The sequence below is a fragment of the Pelodiscus sinensis genome, chromosome 9 (assembly GCF_049634645.1).
Source record: "Pelodiscus sinensis isolate JC-2024 chromosome 9, ASM4963464v1, whole genome shotgun sequence".
Taxonomy (NCBI): Eukaryota; Metazoa; Chordata; order Testudines; family Trionychidae; genus Pelodiscus; species Pelodiscus sinensis.
Window position 1 is genome coordinate 35,664,733 of NC_134719.1, and position 19,847 is coordinate 35,684,579.

A 19,847-nucleotide genomic window follows, 5' to 3' on the forward strand; every position below is an offset into this window, starting at 1 on the left:
CTCCTGAGCCTCTGGTCTCTCTCTCTCTCTCCTCCTCCTCCTCCTCCTACTGCCTCCCCCCGCCCTCAGCTCTCCTCTGCCTTCTGCTTCTCTCTCAGTCTCTCTCCCCCTCCTGCCTCCCACTCTATCTGCTCACCTCTTTCTCAGTCGGGGATGCACGCTCGTCCAGGCTCTGCCCCTTGGGTGTGTATGTCACTGCCCCGCCACCTTCACCTCCCGCCGTGGCGCTCGGCTGAGTTTTGCGTCGCTCATCCGGGCTGCCGCAAGGGAGCAAGTGGTGCAAATGGCCTCTCTCTCTTTTCTCCTACTGCCTCGCCCTCTCTCTCTCTCAGTTCTAGTCCGCCTCCTGCCTCTCTCTCCTTCTCTTTCTTTCTCTTCTTCCCCTCCCGCCTCTCACTCAGTGTTTCTCTTCTCCTGCTGCGTGTCTCTCTCTCTTGCTGTCCGCCGCCTCCTCCATTCTCCTCTCTGTCTCCTCCACATCTGCTTCACTTTCCTTCTTTTGAATCCGGCGCCCTTTCCTGACGTCAGAGAAGCCCACTCGTCCAGGCCCCACCCCCTGGCTGTTCCTTCTGGGCAGCGCTGTTGCCTCCCGCCGTGGTGCTTGGCTGACTTCTGTGCCGCTCAGCTGGTCCGCTGTGCGGGAGCAAGCGGCACAAGTGGCCGTTTGGGCCCCGCGTTCCCTATGCAGCGGTCCTGTGCTGCATCGGGAGCGGGGACCCCAAACAGCTGCTTGCGCCGCTTGCTCCCGCATGGCAGCCTGGCAGAGCAGCACAGAAGTCAGCCGAGCGCCATGGCGGGAGGCAACAGCGCTGCCCAGAGGGTATAGCCAGCATTTCAGCGTTAAAGAGTCTCAGACATTGGGCTACTATTTATATGATTGCTGGGACTAGAACTAGTCAATATGTTTATTACAGACCACTGTTCAATCTTAGTATATATGCCCCCTCAGTTAACTTTGAGGGTGGAAATAGGATACGTCTTAGTTACATGATTCTAAAGTGGGATATATATATATTTTTTTTTTTAATTTGAAGTTAGCTCTTCATACTGTAGATATTATTATTTCCTCTTTCTTCTCTCGTGGATATTGGTGTCTTTGAGGGTATTATTCGCTCATGAGAGAGAAATTAACTGTCCCTCCAGAATGCAATACCAAGATAGTGTTCCTTTTAGCAGATGAAAATCAATTTAACTTTTGCACTTCTATAGTAATAATGTATTTTACAGTGCTTTGGAACTGAATAGTTATCCAATAATTAGAGCAACATTATGTTCTGTTATCCAAATCCATTGAAGGCAAGACAAGAAGTAATGGGCTTAACAGGCAGCAAGGTATTAGGAAAAACTTTGTAACTATTAGGGCAGATAGGCTTCCAGTGGAGGTGGTGTATCCCCATTATTTGAAGTTTTTAAGAAAAGGTTAGAGCAGGGATGGGGATCCGGCCCACAAGGCTTGGGCACCCCTCTCCACGCCCCCCCTCCCCCCACAGAAGGTTGAACTGGTGCTGGTACTCCAGTCATGTGGGGGTTGCCGGGTCCCTGCTGCGGGGGTGACCTGACCCTCAAGCCTCACAGATCCAATCAAGACAAGACAAAGACCATGTTTAGCCCTCAGGTTCTGCCTGGCAGGGGATAGGAAGCCACTCTGCCGCAGGGAATTGCTCCCTGCAGTCATTGTTCCTGGTCATTCCCATTGCCTGGGAATTGCAGCCAGTGGGACCAATGGGTAGGGTGGGGCATTGACTGTAAGCTCAGGGCCACATGGAGCCATCTGTGCCTCTCTGGGAGCTGTGCCAGGTAGGCACCCCAAACCCTTGCTCCTCCCACATCTTCCATCCCTCCCAGACCTCACCTCCTCACCACTCTTTCCCTTTCTCTTAGATCCCATATCCCCAGCCCATTCCTGCACTCTGCCTTCTACCCACAATCCGCTCCCTGGCAGCCGCCTCCAGTACACAGAAGCCCTCATTTTTGGCTCCACCCTTGAGCCTAGAGGCAACCCACAAAATCTACTAGTCTTGGCTCCCCTCAGAAGTGTTAATCTGGCCCTGGGGGTGAGCCCTGAAGGTTTACTTAGTCTTTCTTCAGTGTAGTGGCCTAGACTAGATGTGTAGCTGGAAGAGACCTCAAGAAGTCATTTTTATGGTTCTATAATTAGAAACGTATTCAGTTGATGAAACATGTACGATTTAATTTTTCTTGCGATGCAATTATAAGGAAGAAAAGGCACTTCAGGTTTTTTTTTTAACATTTATAGCTTCAATCTCACTTGGTAAACTTGGTAAAATAATAGCATTCACACGCTCTACTGATGCTAAATGTTTTATAGAGCAGTGCAGTGCTGAAGCAATTTGCTTTTCCTCTCGAAGTTTTTTCCTTAATAGCTGAAATTGCTCAATCTTTTTTTTTTTTAAATCTCTATTGCTCCTATGTTTCCATGTTTGTTTTTCCTTCAAAATCTGTTCACACTATGGTAATTAAATTAAATGGTGACACTGATTCTTTATTCTTGCCTGCCATCTCTCTGAAAATAAAAATCTAGTCTTTCAACAGAGATGAAGAAAAATAGATCTCGATTGTGAATGTAGTTTAAATGCTTGCCTAAAAATAAATTTGCAATTTTAAATTGGTTTAATAAAACTTGTATTTTTGTTGATAAATTAAATAAATGTTCCATCATTTAATTTCATCTTCTTGTCACCTTTCCTTTCTAAATAGTTTATCAAAGCAACAGTGATAATTTTTTATTAAAAGCTAAGATATGAAGGAGCCAAATGGGTACTACTTTGTTCTGCCCTAAGACTGTGTTCTAATAGTCTTCTAGTATCAAGGAAACTATTATAAAGAGTAGCTTTTCCTGCAACAGTTACCTCAATATAAAGGATGCGTTAGTTTTCAGTAGTGTGTCATAATAAAGGTGAATAGCAGAGAAGAAAAAAATATTTTATTTCTTCTCTGTTTGTTAGAAGCCATTTTCATACCTTAATTTGTAATTGCTTTTTGAGTGAAGGTTTTTTGTGTGTGAGCATTAGAAAACACATTATAAGCGAGTATTAAATGGGCGGGGGGGGGGAGGGAGTAGTCCTTTCACATTTTTTTTGCTTTTCAGCAGTGGTCTCCAATTTTTTTATCGACAAGATCAGTTTTAAGTGCAATGTAAGATCTACCTCAAACCCAAATACCCTTGCCCCACTTCCTTCCTGTCCCTTCTTAAAGCCCCTGCCCCTGCTCCACCCCTTCAAGGCCTCCATCCACTCCATCCTCCTTTCTTCTCCACCCTCACATACTTTTCTGCAGGCTTGGCTGGGGGGTTGAGTGCAGGCTCTAGTCTTAGGCAAAGAAGTTTGGAGTGTGGGAGGGGCTCAGGGCAGGGCATTGGGATCCAGGAGGGGGTCTCAATGCAAGCTCTGGGAAGAGTTTGGGTGCAGGGAGACACACCTCTGGGACAGGAGGTTTGTATAGGAGAAGGTTCACGGCTGGGACAATGATTCAGGATGCAGGCTCTGGTTGGGCTCCAATTAACTGAGAGGGTTTCCGGGTGATGAAGCAGTGGGGTTAAGGGAGGCTTACTCCTGTGCTGGCCCTGCACCACTCCTGAAAGCAGCTGGCATGTACAGCAATGGCTTCATGGAGCCATGTGTTGCCCCTCATCTACAGATACTGAGCCCACAGCTTTTACTGGCCACAGTTTCTTGTTATTGATCAGTGGGAGCTGCAAGAGTGGTGTCTGCAGGCAAGGACAGCATGTGGAGACTCCTTGCTCTGCCTCTCTCAGGAGTTGTAGGGACATTCCAGACACATCCAGGAGCACCAGTTACCATAAGGATAATTACTCCAGCCGTGACAGGTTAGGATTTGAGAACTCACTACTCAAAGAATTAAATTTAAGTGTAAGAGAGAAATGAAAACAGACCCACCAAAAGTCAAAAATAACACACTTTGCAAGCAGTAACAGAAGTAACAACAGCCCCTCACATATGTATTGGGTCAGGAGATGAGATTGAAGGACAGTGTGAGTTTGTGGGAATGACAGACACACACAGTGTCTCAATGACAGAATTGTATTGCAAGTTCCCTCCATCCCCTTCTTTTTGGGTGGAGATGAAGTACAGGAGTGCGGGGAGGATGGACACCCTGACATCTTTTTTTCTCCCTTGAACCTGCACAGCAAGCAGGAGGCTCCCAGGAGAGTAGCTCCAAGGCAGAGGGTAGGAGCAGTATGTTAGTGGGTGGAGGGGCAACTGAAGTGCCAGCACTAGATAGCTTTCTGGCCAAACCAGTCAGGATCATCTGTCAGAGGCTCCAATATGTACTGGCAGATCCCGATCTACTTGTTTGTGACCACTGCTTTACAGTTATCTATTATGTATAAGACTTTTTATACCCTGAATAATTTCTAGCTGAGACAGATTTTTCAGGTACTAAATATAGTTCTAAAATGCCATTAAAGACTTATGAAATCTGGAACATTGTGTTGCTTTGGTCTGTGTATAAGCTTAAAGAACTGTCTTGGGTAACTTCTGCTCCAGACCATAGCCAACTTGGATCTGGGATTCCAGTACTCTCCTCCTCCCATTGCAGTGGGTTGGCAGAAGGCCTATCCTGTCTTAACACCATGTTCTCACATAGTTGCATGTACTCATAGTCTTTTCCTGTCTTATTTGTTTTCTCTCATTTCATCTTGTCTGTTGTGTTTTTTCCTTTTTTGTTATGTTATCTGTGGTTTTTTTCCCTCTTCTTTTACATATTTTTGCTAACTTAATTTTTCACCTTGAACCTTCCATTATTTCCTCTCTCCTCTTCCCCCCGCTCTCAAAGGGTGTATGCTCCTGGGGTGAGTGGTATCTGTTTGTTACACACAAGGTTACTAAGTGCAATGGAAACAGAGAAAAGTGTATGTGAGCTCCTCCTGTACCCTTTTATGTTAGGGGCCACAAAAAGAACAAGGAGAGAAGGCAAGTGGCTTTCAGTGAGAAACCTTCCACTTTACTAGAAGATATTACTGATGCAACAAATTGGTACTGCAGTTTTTGACTGCAGTACTTTTTTATACCTCGTTATCCCTGCTCTCCTGAACTAATCAGGTCCACAGACCTACCCTCCAGAGGAATACTGGTGTGCATAGTATTGACTTACTTGCAACTAACATGTATCATCTGGTGGTTTGCAGTGCTATCATTGGTCGCAGCAGGAAAGATTTCAAGAAGTACTTGTTCAATTTCATCGCTGCCATGCCTGCAGTAAGTGCTTTTTTTTCTTGCCGTCTTTTTGGTAAAAGTAGTTTAAAATATAAATTGAGAAAAAATAAACAGATTCCAAATAAGTTTCTTGGAACTTTTAGAAATAAATTGTTTTTATAATGTGTGGTTTTATTTCATTTTCTGGTTGCAAGAAGTAGGGAAATATTTGAGTTACGGTTTCTCTATTGGCTGCCTGTTGATTGAGCAAAATTGACTTGCCTTTAATTTCTTTTAGACTGGTAGGTTTGTCAGTTGCCATTAAGTAATTTAAAATCCCTGTTGCCAATAGACTACATTTGCAAAATCTGGGTCTTTGTTAATTTAAATCAATTTATATACAAGTTCTGACTAGGTAAAATTTTGTTTAAATTGGTTAAGTACAAAACTAATATATGGTATACTAAATCAAACTGTTTTGGTTTGTTTGTATTAACTTGTATTACTATAATTTATTCATAGATCTCTCTGGTGAATAACTTTTTGAAGTACGGGCTAAATGAACTTAAACTTTGTTTCAGAGTAAGACTTACCAAATACCTCTATGAGGAATATCTACAGTAAGTCATAACTTTTTAATACTTAAAATATTTAAAGTGCAGTATAATATATCAACTATAAAATAAATCCAAGTAAATATCAAACAAGAGATGGGATTGTTTGTGGATTTTATAAAAGTTTTGAAATGGTTTTCAGCTACTCATTTGATACTACTTGAATAATTTGATTCATTTTAGGTACAACATGACATAGGTTGCTCAGTCACTGTTTTGTTGATGTTTTAGGGCTTATACATATTATAAAATGGGAAATCTGGATAACAGAATAGCTAATCCAGATCAACTGCTGACACAGGATGTGGAAAAATTCTGTAACAGTGTTGTGGACCTCTATTCAAACCTTAGTAAGGTGAGTTCCTGTAATAAAACTTTTAATTATTTATTAATAGTTGTCATTTTGAATCATTAAACTCTGTGCAAACTTTTACAAGAGTCAAGGTATGCAAATAGCATTGTCTTTTTTCCCCACTCCATTTCATCTTCAGAAGTAGGTTTTGCCCATGAAAGCACATAATACTGTTTATATTTTTGTTAATCTCCAAGGTACCACAGGAGTACTCGTTTTTAAAGTTACAGACGAACACAGCTACCCCTCTGAGACTGACTAGCATTGAATAAATGTATGGGTGATAAATCTTGTCGGTTTGGGAAGATCAATTTTCATTTAGGAATTACTGTTTAGGATTGTCTACTTCATATTAGTGAGTTCAATTATGTCAAGGGAAAAAAAATCTCATTCTTATTTGTCTTTGATTTTAATATGAAAGTGGTTTTTGTTTCAAGGGTGGGGTGGGATGAATAAGGAAATTTCTTCTTTAACGATTGCAGTGTGTTTCCTAACTTGAAAGCAGGGAAGTACCTTATCCTGCAGTCAGTGTTGTAATTTTGTGAAGTAGTTTCTGCTATTGAAGTGGCTAGAAGTTCTCTATTTGGGGAAGTAATTGGGTGGGTAAGTGAGCAAAGCTAGCAAGTTTAAAAATACTTATTAGGATAACTGTCCTTGAAATTACTCCTGCAAGAGACTCTGATGGGATAATACTAGATTTCCTTAAGTTTCACAGTTTTGTAATAGCAGCATCTAGTCTAGCAAGTTTCTTTAAGATCTGATTTGATGAAGCAGAAGACTTATAAAAATTGAACAGATTAATCTAATCTGTTTTACAGATTTTTTTATGAAATATGCATTTTTATTTAAAAGCACCAGAATAATTTTATAGGACATTCTCTTACGTATTTCAGTCCAAATATTAGAAATTGACTATAGAGTAAAATGAAATATTCATGTATATGTAGTCAGACAATAGGTGTTCATTGTACTGTACTGGTCGAATATATGTGACTTTTGTCCACTGATATTTGCTTGACCCAGCTGACTGAAATAAACAAAATGAACAAATAATGTTGAAAATATTTGGAAAATTGTCACCAGTGGTGAATATAACAAACCTAAAAAAAAAAAAACCCCAAAAACTATTAAATGTTTTCTTTCATTAGAAAGAAAGTCACATAATTGTTACATCTTTTCTTAAGATATAGTTACTATGAAGTAAGTTTCTATAGTTCCTGCTACAAAATCTGATTATTTTGACTTTTTATATCCATGTTTTCTTCTGTCTTCTAATACTAACTTTTTTTTTTGTAGCCATTTCTGGATATAGTTTTGTATATCTTCAAGCTGACAAATGCAATAGGAGCTCAGGTAAATCTGTTTTTTAAAATTTAAATTTACTGTGCTTGAATTACTGAAGTGTTTAATTTATGTATCTTGGTTATTGTATCCGTTTGGAGACTGAGAAAATCAGTCAGCTACGTTTAAATATCCTGTGTCCCTTTTTTTTTAAAGCATCTGTTTTCATACCAGTTATGAAGTTCAATAAAAGCTTACTATTTTAAAGCAAGCAAAGTAAAAAAAAAAAAAAACTGATAGAGAATTTGGAGAATTTTCAAGAGAATGTCTGACTTCTAGAAAGAGCTCTAGATTCATGTTTTCCTTTCATCTTATTGCATTAAAGCCTCTCTTTGTGCAGTAAGTTTTCAGGTTGGATTATATCCTGTAACAAGGTAGTTTACACTCTGCAAAAAATGTTTCCGATTTTTATAAAACCTACTACACTAAAAGGGAGATGTTTGTTGCACAGGATTTGGGACATTTCATAAGATAGAAATGCATGAAGCAACATCCCAGACTTACTATGAAACATAGTCAGTACATGCTTTTAAATTATTTGCTTTACCTTCTCGGCGGGGAAAATAAAGTTCTCATTACAGGTCAGTTCTTTTCTGTCAAATTCTTGCTTTGTTACTATTTGCTAGTCTTGTCTCTGTTCATGAGTTGTAGAAAGATAAAAGAAGATATGCTTTACAATGGAAGCCTAATTCTTATTCAAGGCATACTTGTTTAGAGCATGTCACTTTCTTTTCCCCTGGATAACGATTGTTTACTGATTTCATATTGAAGTTTGCACCAGATTATGCATAGATAGGTTGTATGTGCTTCAAGAGGGAAGAATGTATAGAGTTATCTTTAAAAACTATGAGTGGCCTGCATAATTATTAAATTTCAACATGTGATCTTAAGTTCAACTAGATGAGTTTCTTCTCAGTTACGTTTGAGAGAACACATTTATATCTCAGTACAGTATTTAGATAGCAAAATGATATCATCTTGGATTCCATTATGCCACTGCTTTCAATGTTGACTCGTTAAGAGTGAATGCTATGTATTGTAATTTTACCATATGAAGAAAATGAAAGGGTTTTTTTTTCCCTATGGGGTAACTGTTTTAGTGATGCTAAAGTTCTAACAAACCTAAAAATAAAAATGTCAAAATAGCAAAATTAATATTCCCATTGCTCTATTTCCATTCTACTATTATAAAATCAGAGTACTAGAACTGGAACAGACCACAAGAGATCATCAAATCCAGTCCCTTGCCCTCATGGCGGGACCAAGCACAGTCTAGATCATCCTTGAACAGGCATGCTCAGAGAATGACAGAGGCCTTGGCCACTTTGAGTTTAGAGGCCCCAGCCCCCTGAGGTAGCTAACTTCTCATCTACAGGGTCATACTAAAACCAAAAGAATATATGAAAATGAACATGAGACATTTATTTATTAACAATTAAGTTGTTATATCAATAGCATGTATATTAAAAATCAATTGTGAGTTTCCACTGCAAGCAAAACTCTTCATTTTAGAAATGCGTTTCTGGCTTTGTGTGTGAACTCATTTATAATTGAAAAAATATCTAATTTATGTGCAACATCACTATTAATATTAAGCATTGTGAGCCTATTCCAACGATCTTGTCCCATTGTAGAATGATGATAGTTCTTTACTTGTTTTAACAATTGAAAGTGCATTCACCTGAAGCCACTAATGCAGGGAGACTGACAAAAATACATAATACTACTGTGATATTAAGAAATACCTTATTATCTTCCTTATCATTAAAGTGTTTTCCAATCTTACAAACTTTGTACATTGACAAAATGTAGCAGCAAGTAACTAGCATGTGTAGTGCCAGGTTTGGTAAGGGCCAGCAAGCTAGTTAAGTGGCAGATCTTTTGACTAATTGTAGCAAACTTATGTCCCAGTGTTAACAGAACATTTATTTTCAAATAAACCAAATACATTCTTGCTGTTTTTAGATGGTTACATAATTTAGTAAGTCTATGGTAATGGAGCAGTACTGATAAGAAATTTGATTTTAAAATAATTAGTAAATACAAACGTCAGTGTATGTAGCATGGCACTCTGAAAGTTACATGTTACATAAGCACCTATTAAAATATCCAGGTTCTAGCTTTGAATTGAAATCATAGTTTAATCCTTCATCACTGTGATGTGATTTTCTCAAAGACTTTGAAGTTGTAAAAGTATTGCTAAAAAGAAATGCAAGGTCAAATACTTGATGGCATTTATCCGCAATACCATAATTTTTGAATGTTTTGTCCAATAAATTAAAAATTCCAGAGAATGTTCTAGGAATCTATAGCACAAGAGTGTCTCTTGATGCAAATTGGAATACTATTCCTTGATTCTCAGGAATATCAAGGCTTCCTAGTGCTTCAGGTAGAGTTATCTCCCTGCTACCCATGGCTGCTGCTTACATAGATCAGAGTAGCAACTTATTACACTTTTCCCATGCACAAAATTAAGTCTGAATTGAAAATAGGACATAGTTACAGGAAAGGAAGCCTGAGAACAGATGGAGAAAAAGTGTGGGGGGGGGGTAGAGGGGAAGGAAGGTAGGGGTGAAGCAGCAAGGACTAGCATTATAGAGCAATGGTGGTGGCGGGGAAAGAGGCATAGATCCAAAGAGGAGTAGGGTCTCATGGTTGTGGGAAAAGCAGGGATCTGGAGGGCAGTGGTCTTGGTGACCATAGGGGGAGCAATATACACCCCTCCTCCCATAGAACTTGTAAAGGATTTGGAATGGTGGGTGATAAAGGGAACAGAGATATGGAAATTTAGGTAGGTAGGTGCACACAGAAGCAGGGATCTGTAGAGGAGGAGTGTGGAGGGAAAACGAGTACCAGGTATGTGGTGGAAAAAGGAATGGGGTGCACAGAGCTCTTGCCATGGAGAAGGAGTAGGAAAAATGGTGTCGTGGATAAGGTGACAGGGGTTCCTAAAATAGAAGAGCAGGGAAGAGCGGCATACAGGAACCTGCGGGGCTGGAGGAATATAGGGATGCTAGGTGGGTGCAGTGTGTATGACCTATCAGCGTTACAAGTTCTAGTTTTTATAGTCTTATATTTTTCTTTAATATTCACAGGGTCCCGCTAGCATGATGGCCTACTTAATAGTTTCAGGGTTTTTCCTTACACGTCTAAGGAGACCCATTGGTAAGATGACAATCACAGAACAAAAATATGAAGGGGAGTACAGATATGTCAATTCACGGCTCATTACAAACAGGTATGAATTTATTTGTTAAACTGTAAACAAAATCTTTGTAATATTGCAAGGTAGGTAGAAGAATCCTTATTCAAATGAACTCTTAAAAACTTAGTGAATTAATTTTGAGAAAAATGTTTCTAATTTTGTGGCCTAATTATTTCATAACTCCTAGCTGCATTATTTACTCATTTTGTCTTGTGGAAAATATTGTAATCTCATCTTTGATGAGAAGGTAATTTAAAATAATGTCTTTTATTAGTTTCATTTTTATAGCTAACTTTTTAATGCATTGTCTTTTTTTAGTGAAGAAATTGCTTTTTATAATGGGAATTTAAGGGAAAAACAGACGATTCACAAAACCTTTCATAAACTGGTAAGCGAACATAAAATACTAGATAGTAGCTTAAATGCTAAATTTTCACTTAACCAAACTAAGTAATATTGTCATGGTGGTTCATGATGCGTAATTTATTCTAGTCTCTTTGTTTTTTGCCTCAGTCTTTCCTTCAATTCAAAACTGTATTATGAGAGGAATAAATCTTACTGTAGTCCAGCAAACATTCACTAAATTAATCGTAGCTTCTTAAGGTATGTCTGCACAGGGATAAAAGACTGGCACGGCCACTGTTGACCTGGGACAGGTGACTTGAGCTGCAGAGGTAAATATTGCTGTGTAGACATTTAGACTTGGGCTGGAGCCTGAGCTTTGGGACCTTGCAAGGGTGGAAGGGCCTAGAGCTCAAGCTACTGTCCAAGTTTGAACATCTACAGAGTGATTTTTTTTTTTCCAACCCCAGGGCCCTAGCTCTATGAGCCTAAGTCATCTGGCCCTGGCCAGCTGTGAGTTTTAAATCCTTATCCAGACATATGCTTAGAAATTTAACTCTGAGATTTCCTGGATTTCTAATGAGTTTTGTTGAATTCTGAACTTAAAAGTTGGTGGTGTTGTTTGTCCTTCAAGTTTGAAGGTAACCATGACTTCACATATTGGCTTAGCTTTTTGTGACCATGTGAATGATTGATTCAGCCAGTTTGAGTTTTGAACTATCTGTGGCACACTGAACAAGAGATGCTATGGGTTTCTTAACAATGGACATGCTCCTGTTGTGAGATTTATGCTGCTGGTATTTCCGCTTCGCTTCAGTTGTTCTCTTCTCCTCATAGACTAAGTCAAGTATGGATGACAGTTTGTTAGGTGAAACAGTCATGAGTGAGATCTTCCTAGAGTCCTGGGGCAGTGTTGAAACAACTCAAGGGTAACTTAAGGGAGTCTTTGAAACATTTCTTCTGGCCTCCCTGAGAGCACTTTCCCGCCTTTAGCTCACCATAAAAGATCTTTAGCAATTGCTCGTCTGATGTTCTGGTGCCCTGGTTTGCCCATCTCATCTGCGATTTCATCAACAGAGTATGGATGCTTGGAATGCCTGCCCATATGAGAATCTCAGTATTTGGAATCTTGCCTTGTCATCATATCCTCAATTGTGGGACCTTGTTCATATTTTTTGAAGGTGTCTTAACAGAAGTGAGTTTGGAGGAGGCATTTGATGAAGTGGTTAATGATTTCACAGACTAATTCAAAGAAGATGTTCCACTTATAAGAAACTGTTATATATACTCTGGATTTTTCTTTGAGAGCTGCCTCAGTGGATGTTCCACGTTTGGTCTTGGTGCCGTCCCAGTGCCTGGATCGGAGATTTTGAAGCAGTTCCTGCATGGGCTGCGCATGCCAGTAGCCACTGCACATGTACAACCTGAACCCTCCAGTTCCTTCTCAGCTGTCCTCATCCTGAGACCGAGGTCCTCAGTTCTCTGCTCTCTCTGACATTTCTGGAATAGTTTTTCATAGTTAGTTAGATAGATTGATTGATAGTCATTTTTTAAAAAAGAAGAAACTTTCTTTCACCATGCCTGGTTCTCCAGTTTTAAACACTGCTTCCTGAGGGAGGCAATGCCAGTTTCTGATGGACATTTTCAATGTCATATGTCTGTGAAAACATCATTCACCTTAGGACTGCTCTCTCTGTGCCAAACTTAAGGCCAGGGCTTTCAAGACAGAGACCTTTGCTAAAAGCTAATTCTACTTGAGAAAAATATGCACCCTGCCTCGGACCCAGGATCACAATCTAGGGAGGTATGATCACTCCCAGGTTCCCATCAGGGCAAAAAGGCACCAAAGAGAAGTTCCTCAGTGCCTCATCATGAACCCTCCTGTAAGAAATGGTCCCCTGGCAGTCAATCAGTACAGAGGTCATACATCAGTATCTGTGAGTCTCCATGCGCCTCAGGCACTGCGGCACTGTCGGCTGCTGCTGGTGCCAACCATAAAGGGTCCAAACAATGCCCTAAAGCGTCACTGGTAATTGCTGTGGTACCGATGACTACACTGGTGCCACAGTCCACAACATTGTTAACGACGACTGCAAGGGTACTGAAACCAATGGCCCTACTACTACCATCGGCACTGCCGATGAATCTGATGGCACCGACCAAATTAGCAGCACCGATTAGATACTTGGTACCACCAGTGTACCAACGGTCACTACCTTCTGTACCGACCATGTCATTGGCATCACATAGACCAATGCTGCAGACTCCAGCACCGGATACTTACATCACCGCTGCCATATATGCGGCATGCAGATCTGGGGGTGACGTCTGCCCCGCAGTCACCTCTTTTCAGCATAGATGCATCTCTTAGACCCATGAATTCTCAGGTGGTGTCCCTGGTACCGTAACTGTTCTCCAATGATGAAGAGGAAGGCTTACAGGCCACTTCCTCTCCACACCGTAGTCTTCCAGTGAAGTACTACAAGCTGTGTTATGACCTCCGGGGATTTCCCCCGTGGTATGGTCACCACTGGATGCCTCCACTGGTGCTGCATCCTATACAATGGAGCCCTTGGGGTTCCTATAGGAGACACCATAGTTTGCAGACTTAGTCCCTACAAACAAGCTAGTTTTTATATACTATGCACAACTTCATGTGTGCAAAAGCCTCTCAATACAGAACCTCAAGAGGCTCAGGGTATGGAGGAACCACCCCTTGATATATCTCCTCTGACAAACTCCTTGTTTTCACCTGATGGGTCTGTGATGCCTCCTCACCTTCAACCGTGGATGACTTTGCGCACTTTAATGAGCTTTTAAGAGATTTGACACCTGAACTCAAAATTACTGTAGAACCTCAGCACGAGCTCACAATAACATCCTCCAACCCATCATCCAAAATAGCCCTCCCTATCAATCCAGCCATTCTGGACTCTGCCAGCATGAATTGGCAAACTCTTGCACCGATACCACCTATGTGCAAGAGAGCTGATTAAAAAATACTATGTACCCGCTAAGAGCCTGGAGTTTCTCTTTACCCATCTGTCACTGAACTTAGGGGTGGAAGCTGCACACCAATGGATGAAGCAAGATCTCTTCCCATCACTCCATGAGACAAGAATAGTAAGATATATCTCTTTGTTTATAAGGTCTAGATGTCCTGAATTGTAAAGTTCAGGATCTCAAACTATGCGGCCCCTGTTGGCAAAGTATGATTTTAGAAATTATTATGAGCTCATGGACTTTGCGGATGACGTTCTGGAGGCAGAGAGACCTCAGTTTATAGTAAGTCTAGTGGATGGGCAGGTTATTTCCTGTGTTGCCTTCCAGGTCGTGTTTGATGCCGTAGACACAGTGGCTAGCACCACAGCAACCACTATTGTCGTGCGCAGGGCCTCTTGGTTCTCTCCTGCTATGTTCCCATGCCAAATACAATCCATTGTTGAGGATTTGCCCTTTGATGGGGCAAGGCTGTTTGTGGGCAAAACTAAGTCCTCAATACTATGAAGGACTCTCGTGCCAACCTTCACACCCTGGGTATTCAAGCTTGACATATAAGCCTCTAAGACGGGACCCCGTGTTTCTCCTGCTTACTATACTTCACTAGGTCAAGACATCTCCCCAACCAATCTTTGCATGGGCAGGTTCCATTTCTCCAACATTGCCCCTCATGAACAATCACTACAGATGCTTCATGCATGGCTGGGATGCTAATCTCCATGACCAGATCACTCAGGGCCTCTGATCTACTTGAGATGTGCTTGCACATAAACCTGTTGGAGCTGCACGCTGTGTGCAATGCTTGCAGGAATTTCCTGCTTTCCATTACCAACAAATGTGTATGTCCTTACAGACAACATTGCCTGAGTATTCTATAACAGGCAAGGACGAGCCAGGTCTCGATCCATGTGCATCGAGGTCATAAAGCTGTGGAATTTTTGCATCAACCACAAAATCCACTTTTTGGTAGTTCACATATCAGATATTACAATGTAATGGTGGATGCTCTCAGCAGAAATTTCCCTCGGCATCACGAATGGGTATTCAACTCCCCAGTAGTATGCTCCCTGTTCTGCAAATGGGTCGCCCATTGTTAGACCTGTTTGCAACACTTCACAATACCAAATGCATATGGTTTTGTTCCAGAGTGAGTATCAGGAAAGGATCTCTTGAAGACGCCTTCCTCATTCCATGGAATCATACACTCTTACTCCTTTCCCCAATACCACTTGTTGCCAAAGTCATTCTAAAGATCAGGACAGATGAGGCTAACGTTGTACTAAAAGCCTTGCCTGGCCAAGACAACCATGGTATGCTCAGGATGTCAATTCGCCCACCCATCACTCTCCCTCTCCAGCATAATCTCATCACTCTGGGTTGGACAAAACAAACCTACCTGGACCTACGTAAGCTGCGTCTAACAGCATGGCTTTTCCGTGTTTCTCGCACTCTTAACTAGGGCTTTTGGAGCAGGTATGTGCAGTCCTCCTCCAGAGTTGTAAGGATTCCACCTGTGCCTCCTGCACCTACAAGTGGAAGCGCTTCTCAACATGGTGCACCTCAAAAGGGTGCATCCAACGTTAGTGCTCCTATATTTTATCCTGGACTGCCTCCTAACTCTTAAGTAATCATTGTTTTTATTCAGTTCTATCAAGGTACACCTAGCAGCCATTACATCCTTCCACCACAAAATTGAGATGGTCCGGTTTTACTCACTCTACAATTTAAAGGTTCCTAAGGGCAGCATCTCCTTCATCCTGATATCATACAACCTGTATTTTCCTGGGACCTCAGGTTGTTACTGCGAACCCTGAACAAACCACCCTTTGAGCCTCTTGCTCTCTTTCACACCTCTATGTGAAGGTTGCATTGCTGGTTGCCATCACATTGGCTTGCTGCATGGGAGATATGGCGGCACTCGTGGCTGACCCACCTTTTACAATATTCTATTTGGATAAACTCACCCTTCACATGCACCCAAAATACTTACCTAAAGTTGCTTCATCATTCCATATAAATGAACCAGTGAATTTACCTGTATTTTTCCTGAAGCCACATGCAAACACATTCAAGACTTCCATGCATACGCTGGATGACAGGCAAGTGTTAGTACTTTGTAAGTAGAATGCTAAGCCCTTCAGGCGAACCCCTCACCCCTTACTTACATTGTTTGAGCGGGTTAAGGACAAGCCTATTGAAACAGGATGTCCAAATGGATCACCAACTGTATAAAACTTTGCTACACTCTCAAAGGCCTACAACCACCTTTACGATGGACAGCTCATTCTACCAGAGCTGCATCTTCTTCCACTGCATATCCACACAGTGTGCCACTCATGGACATTTACAAGTCAACCACTTGGGCATCACAACTTAGCAAAGATAAGTACTATGCACTTTCTATGGGGTCACAGTTAACACTTCGATGGACTCTGCAGTTCTGTCATCGGCCTTCCGCAATATTCTGAAGCTCCAGCCACCACAGACAGAAACTGCTCGTTAATCACCAAACGTGGATCATCCACGGAGACACATCTAGAAGACATGAAGGTTATTAATTTGGTGCAGTAACTTGAACGATTTGAGATGAATGTCCCTGTGGATGCTCCACGACCCATCCTCCTGCCCTCTGCTTTGGACTTGGAGGGTCTCCAGGGCAGGGAAGGAACTGGAGTGCTTGGCCTGTAAATATGCAGGACCTACTGGCACATCATGCACTGCTTGGCAGTGTGCACGTGCAGCCTGTGCAAGGACTGCTTCAGAATCTCTGACTCTGGTGCCAGGACAGCACCAATCAAACGTCCACGGGGACACTCATCTCAAAGAATTCCAGTTACTGCATCAGGTGAGTAACCTGTGTTTCTGTGATTTCCACTCTAACTCATCTGATGAAGTGCATTTTATCCATGAAAGCTCATGATATACCGTAATATTTTTAATAAGGTGCCACAGGAGTGCTCATTGTTTTTACAGTACAGCTAAGTGTTTTAGCAGTTAGGTTCAGCTGATTTTATTTAATATATTTTCACTTCCTGATTATTTGAAACTGTAGATAAGCTATTCAACAGCGACCTTTAGTTTACTACCCACACCCTTTCTACCATTTGCAAACTTTATTTTGTAAATTCTTATTTACTGTTGTTTGTGTGTTTCTGATGACATTGTTAGCACTTTGGGTAGGGACTTCATATATCTGGATTTGCTCAGTACCTAAAACAATTAGAACACCATCTTTACTGGAGTCTTTGTAATTTACTGCAAAATAAATTTGTTTAGAATTAAATTTGCCTCTCTATTTTAATTGCATGGAGCATGGAAAGTATCTGTGTACACTACATTTTTTTCATGTCTATTTTTTTCAGGTGGAACATTTGCATAATTTCATCTTGTTTCGGTTTTCTATGGGCTTCATAGACACTATCATAGCCAAATGTAAGTGTTTTCCCCACGTTGTGGATTGCTATTTATAGTTGAGGTAGTTTTGCAACTATTTTAGTGAGTGTTCATTTTATGTTGGGATTTAACTTTTCTTGCTAGAAAACATTTACTTTTAAATATTGCAGACCTAGCTACTGTGGTTGGTTATCTGGTCGTTAGTCGTCCATTTCTGAACCTGGCTCATCCTCGCCATCAAAACAGTACCCATTCCGAACTTCTGGAGGCAAGTAATGCAGAGTAGATAAAAGTAAAATATAGTAATTGGTTGAATTCTGTTGTTTTACATAAGTAAACATGGTTGTATTTTGCTATTTAAGGATTACTACCAAAGCGGAAGAATGTTATTGAGAATGTCTCAAGCGCTGGGTAGAATAGTCCTCGCAGGCCGTGAAATGACCAGATTGGCTGGGTAAGCTTGGTAACTGGTATTCACAGCCCAGCTCTCTACACTCACCCAACCCCCCTCTCTGGGGTAGGCAGCCCCTGGCTTCCCCCCAGTCTCCCAGAAGACCCAGGCTGAAGAGTGGCAGGCGTGGCTTCCCTCCGGCCTCGGCTGCCGGGGGCTTGGGTGGGGCCGAGACTGGCCTGCTCAGCTCACTCCCTCTGGCTACTGTGGGGTTGGGCTGGGCCAAGGCTAGCCTGGCTCTCTCCCTCCAGCCATCAGGGAGAGTCCAAGGCTGCCTCAGCTCTTACCTTTCACCCCCAGAGGCTGAAGTTGCCCCAGCCCTTGACTCTCCCTGCTACTTTGCCCCCCCCCCCCCTCCCCAGTGATAACAGCTGAGGCCTGGTCATTCCCAGTTCTCCCCCCACTCCACTTCCTGGCCAGGGTGGGGGAGGCCGTGCAGCTCTCGGACCCCCTTGACACCCAAATCTCTGGAGAGACTGGGAAGGCCGTGTGGCCAGGGCCCTCAGCACAGGTGAGGGAGGGAGGGGAGGAGGCTGGTTGTCTGAAAGGGGGGAGGAGGCTGCGGGATGCAGAGTGACATAATGACATCACGCTGTTAACATACAGGGAAAAACATATATAAACACACACACTCTCTCTCCCATAGCTTTTATTTATAAATAGAATCTGTTACCCATATTGCCAGTGTAGCAACAATATAGACATTAGTAAGCATTTTACTGAGAGAATATTAGGGAAAACTAATGTTTTCAATTACACTAGTAATTTCTGAGGCTATTAGCTGCAGATATTTGAATGTGAGTTCAACAGTGATGGGCAATATGGAAATAAAACATTATACATCTTAATGTAATATTGTTTAGAGAAAATTTTAATATGAGCGTTTTTTATCTTAAAGCTTAACTTTCTAAAGTATTAAATATTTCACCATTTCACACTAAGGGCCAGCTTTGTAAACTGTAGAAGTTAGGAGAAACATTTATTAGAATTAGGAGGCTCTTAATTCAGTTCTGGAGCAAAACTGATTATATTGCAATTTTGCAATAGCCAAATGCTTAAGGTATCCAGCCCAAGACATATAACAAGAAATAAACACGTGTTTTGAAACAGTTTGTGCTCTAAAAGTGCAAAAATGTGATTCTAGTTCTTCCTTACTATGATTTAAATTTTGACAATTTTTAGGGTACCTATTAAAATTTTATGTTTCTGTATAACAATGAAATCTTTAAAATGTTTCTTAAAATTAATTCTTAATGTATCTTTAGCTTCACAGCGCGAATTACAGAATTAATGCAAGTATTGAAGGACTTAAACCGGGGAAAATATCAGCGTACTATGGTATCGCAACAAGAAAAAGGTAATTATGACAGAAGTTTAATGTACAGTAGTCACACCTTGACAGACACAAATCCAGTCTCCTAATTCTCGTTTCTTTTCTTAAATTTAAGATGGAGATAGAACTCAAACTATTCCCTTAATACCTGGGACTGGAGAAATTATCAACACTGATAATCTTATCAAGTATGTACAGTAGTAGTTACTTTCTGTAATAATTACAATGTAAACCTGCTTTTTATTATTTCTGTATATCATTTTAATACAATTTGTTATATATAAAGATATTTTATATCCATTTCCTTCTGTATAAGGTCTGCAGATTTTTTCTCATAATCCTCACTGCATATTCTACAACCTTAGTGTACTCTGCTGTGGAATACTGATACCACCTATTCTCCAGAACCAGTCTCTCTTCTGATCTGTCCTGCTGCCTCTGCAATCTGACTACCCAAATGATTCTCTTCCATCAGTTAAACCACATCCCTTCCTTTCTAATATTCTCTATTTACATGTCAATCCACTTCATTTTGGAGTCGCTTGACAGCTATGGCTTGCCTATATAATTGTTCTTGTGTTTTTTACAACCCGGTCAGCAACTTTTAGACCGTTAGACTTTTACAACCCTACATATGCA

At 41.1% G+C, this 19,847-nt stretch overlaps 1 protein-coding gene across 2 annotated transcripts in view; it reads left to right on the top strand.

The window, feature by feature from the left end:
• The window catches only part of ABCD3 (ATP binding cassette subfamily D member 3), a 56,932-nt gene that overhangs the window by 25,321 nt on the left and 11,764 nt on the right, over nucleotides 1-19,847 (top strand). For both annotated transcript variants that reach the window (XM_075936566.1, XM_025180218.2), the window contains exons 5-15: nucleotides 5,171-5,240; nucleotides 5,700-5,797; nucleotides 6,023-6,146; nucleotides 7,440-7,496; nucleotides 10,580-10,722; nucleotides 11,008-11,077; nucleotides 17,394-17,463; nucleotides 17,595-17,692; nucleotides 17,787-17,878; nucleotides 19,141-19,232; nucleotides 19,324-19,396. In XM_075936566.1, coding sequence (XP_075792681.1) covers nucleotides 5,171-5,240; nucleotides 5,700-5,797; nucleotides 6,023-6,146; nucleotides 7,440-7,496; nucleotides 10,580-10,722; nucleotides 11,008-11,077; nucleotides 17,394-17,463; nucleotides 17,595-17,692; nucleotides 17,787-17,878; nucleotides 19,141-19,232; nucleotides 19,324-19,396 — 987 coding nt within the window. The remainder of the gene's footprint in view (nucleotides 1-5,170; nucleotides 5,241-5,699; nucleotides 5,798-6,022; nucleotides 6,147-7,439; nucleotides 7,497-10,579; nucleotides 10,723-11,007; nucleotides 11,078-17,393; nucleotides 17,464-17,594; nucleotides 17,693-17,786; nucleotides 17,879-19,140; nucleotides 19,233-19,323; nucleotides 19,397-19,847) is intronic.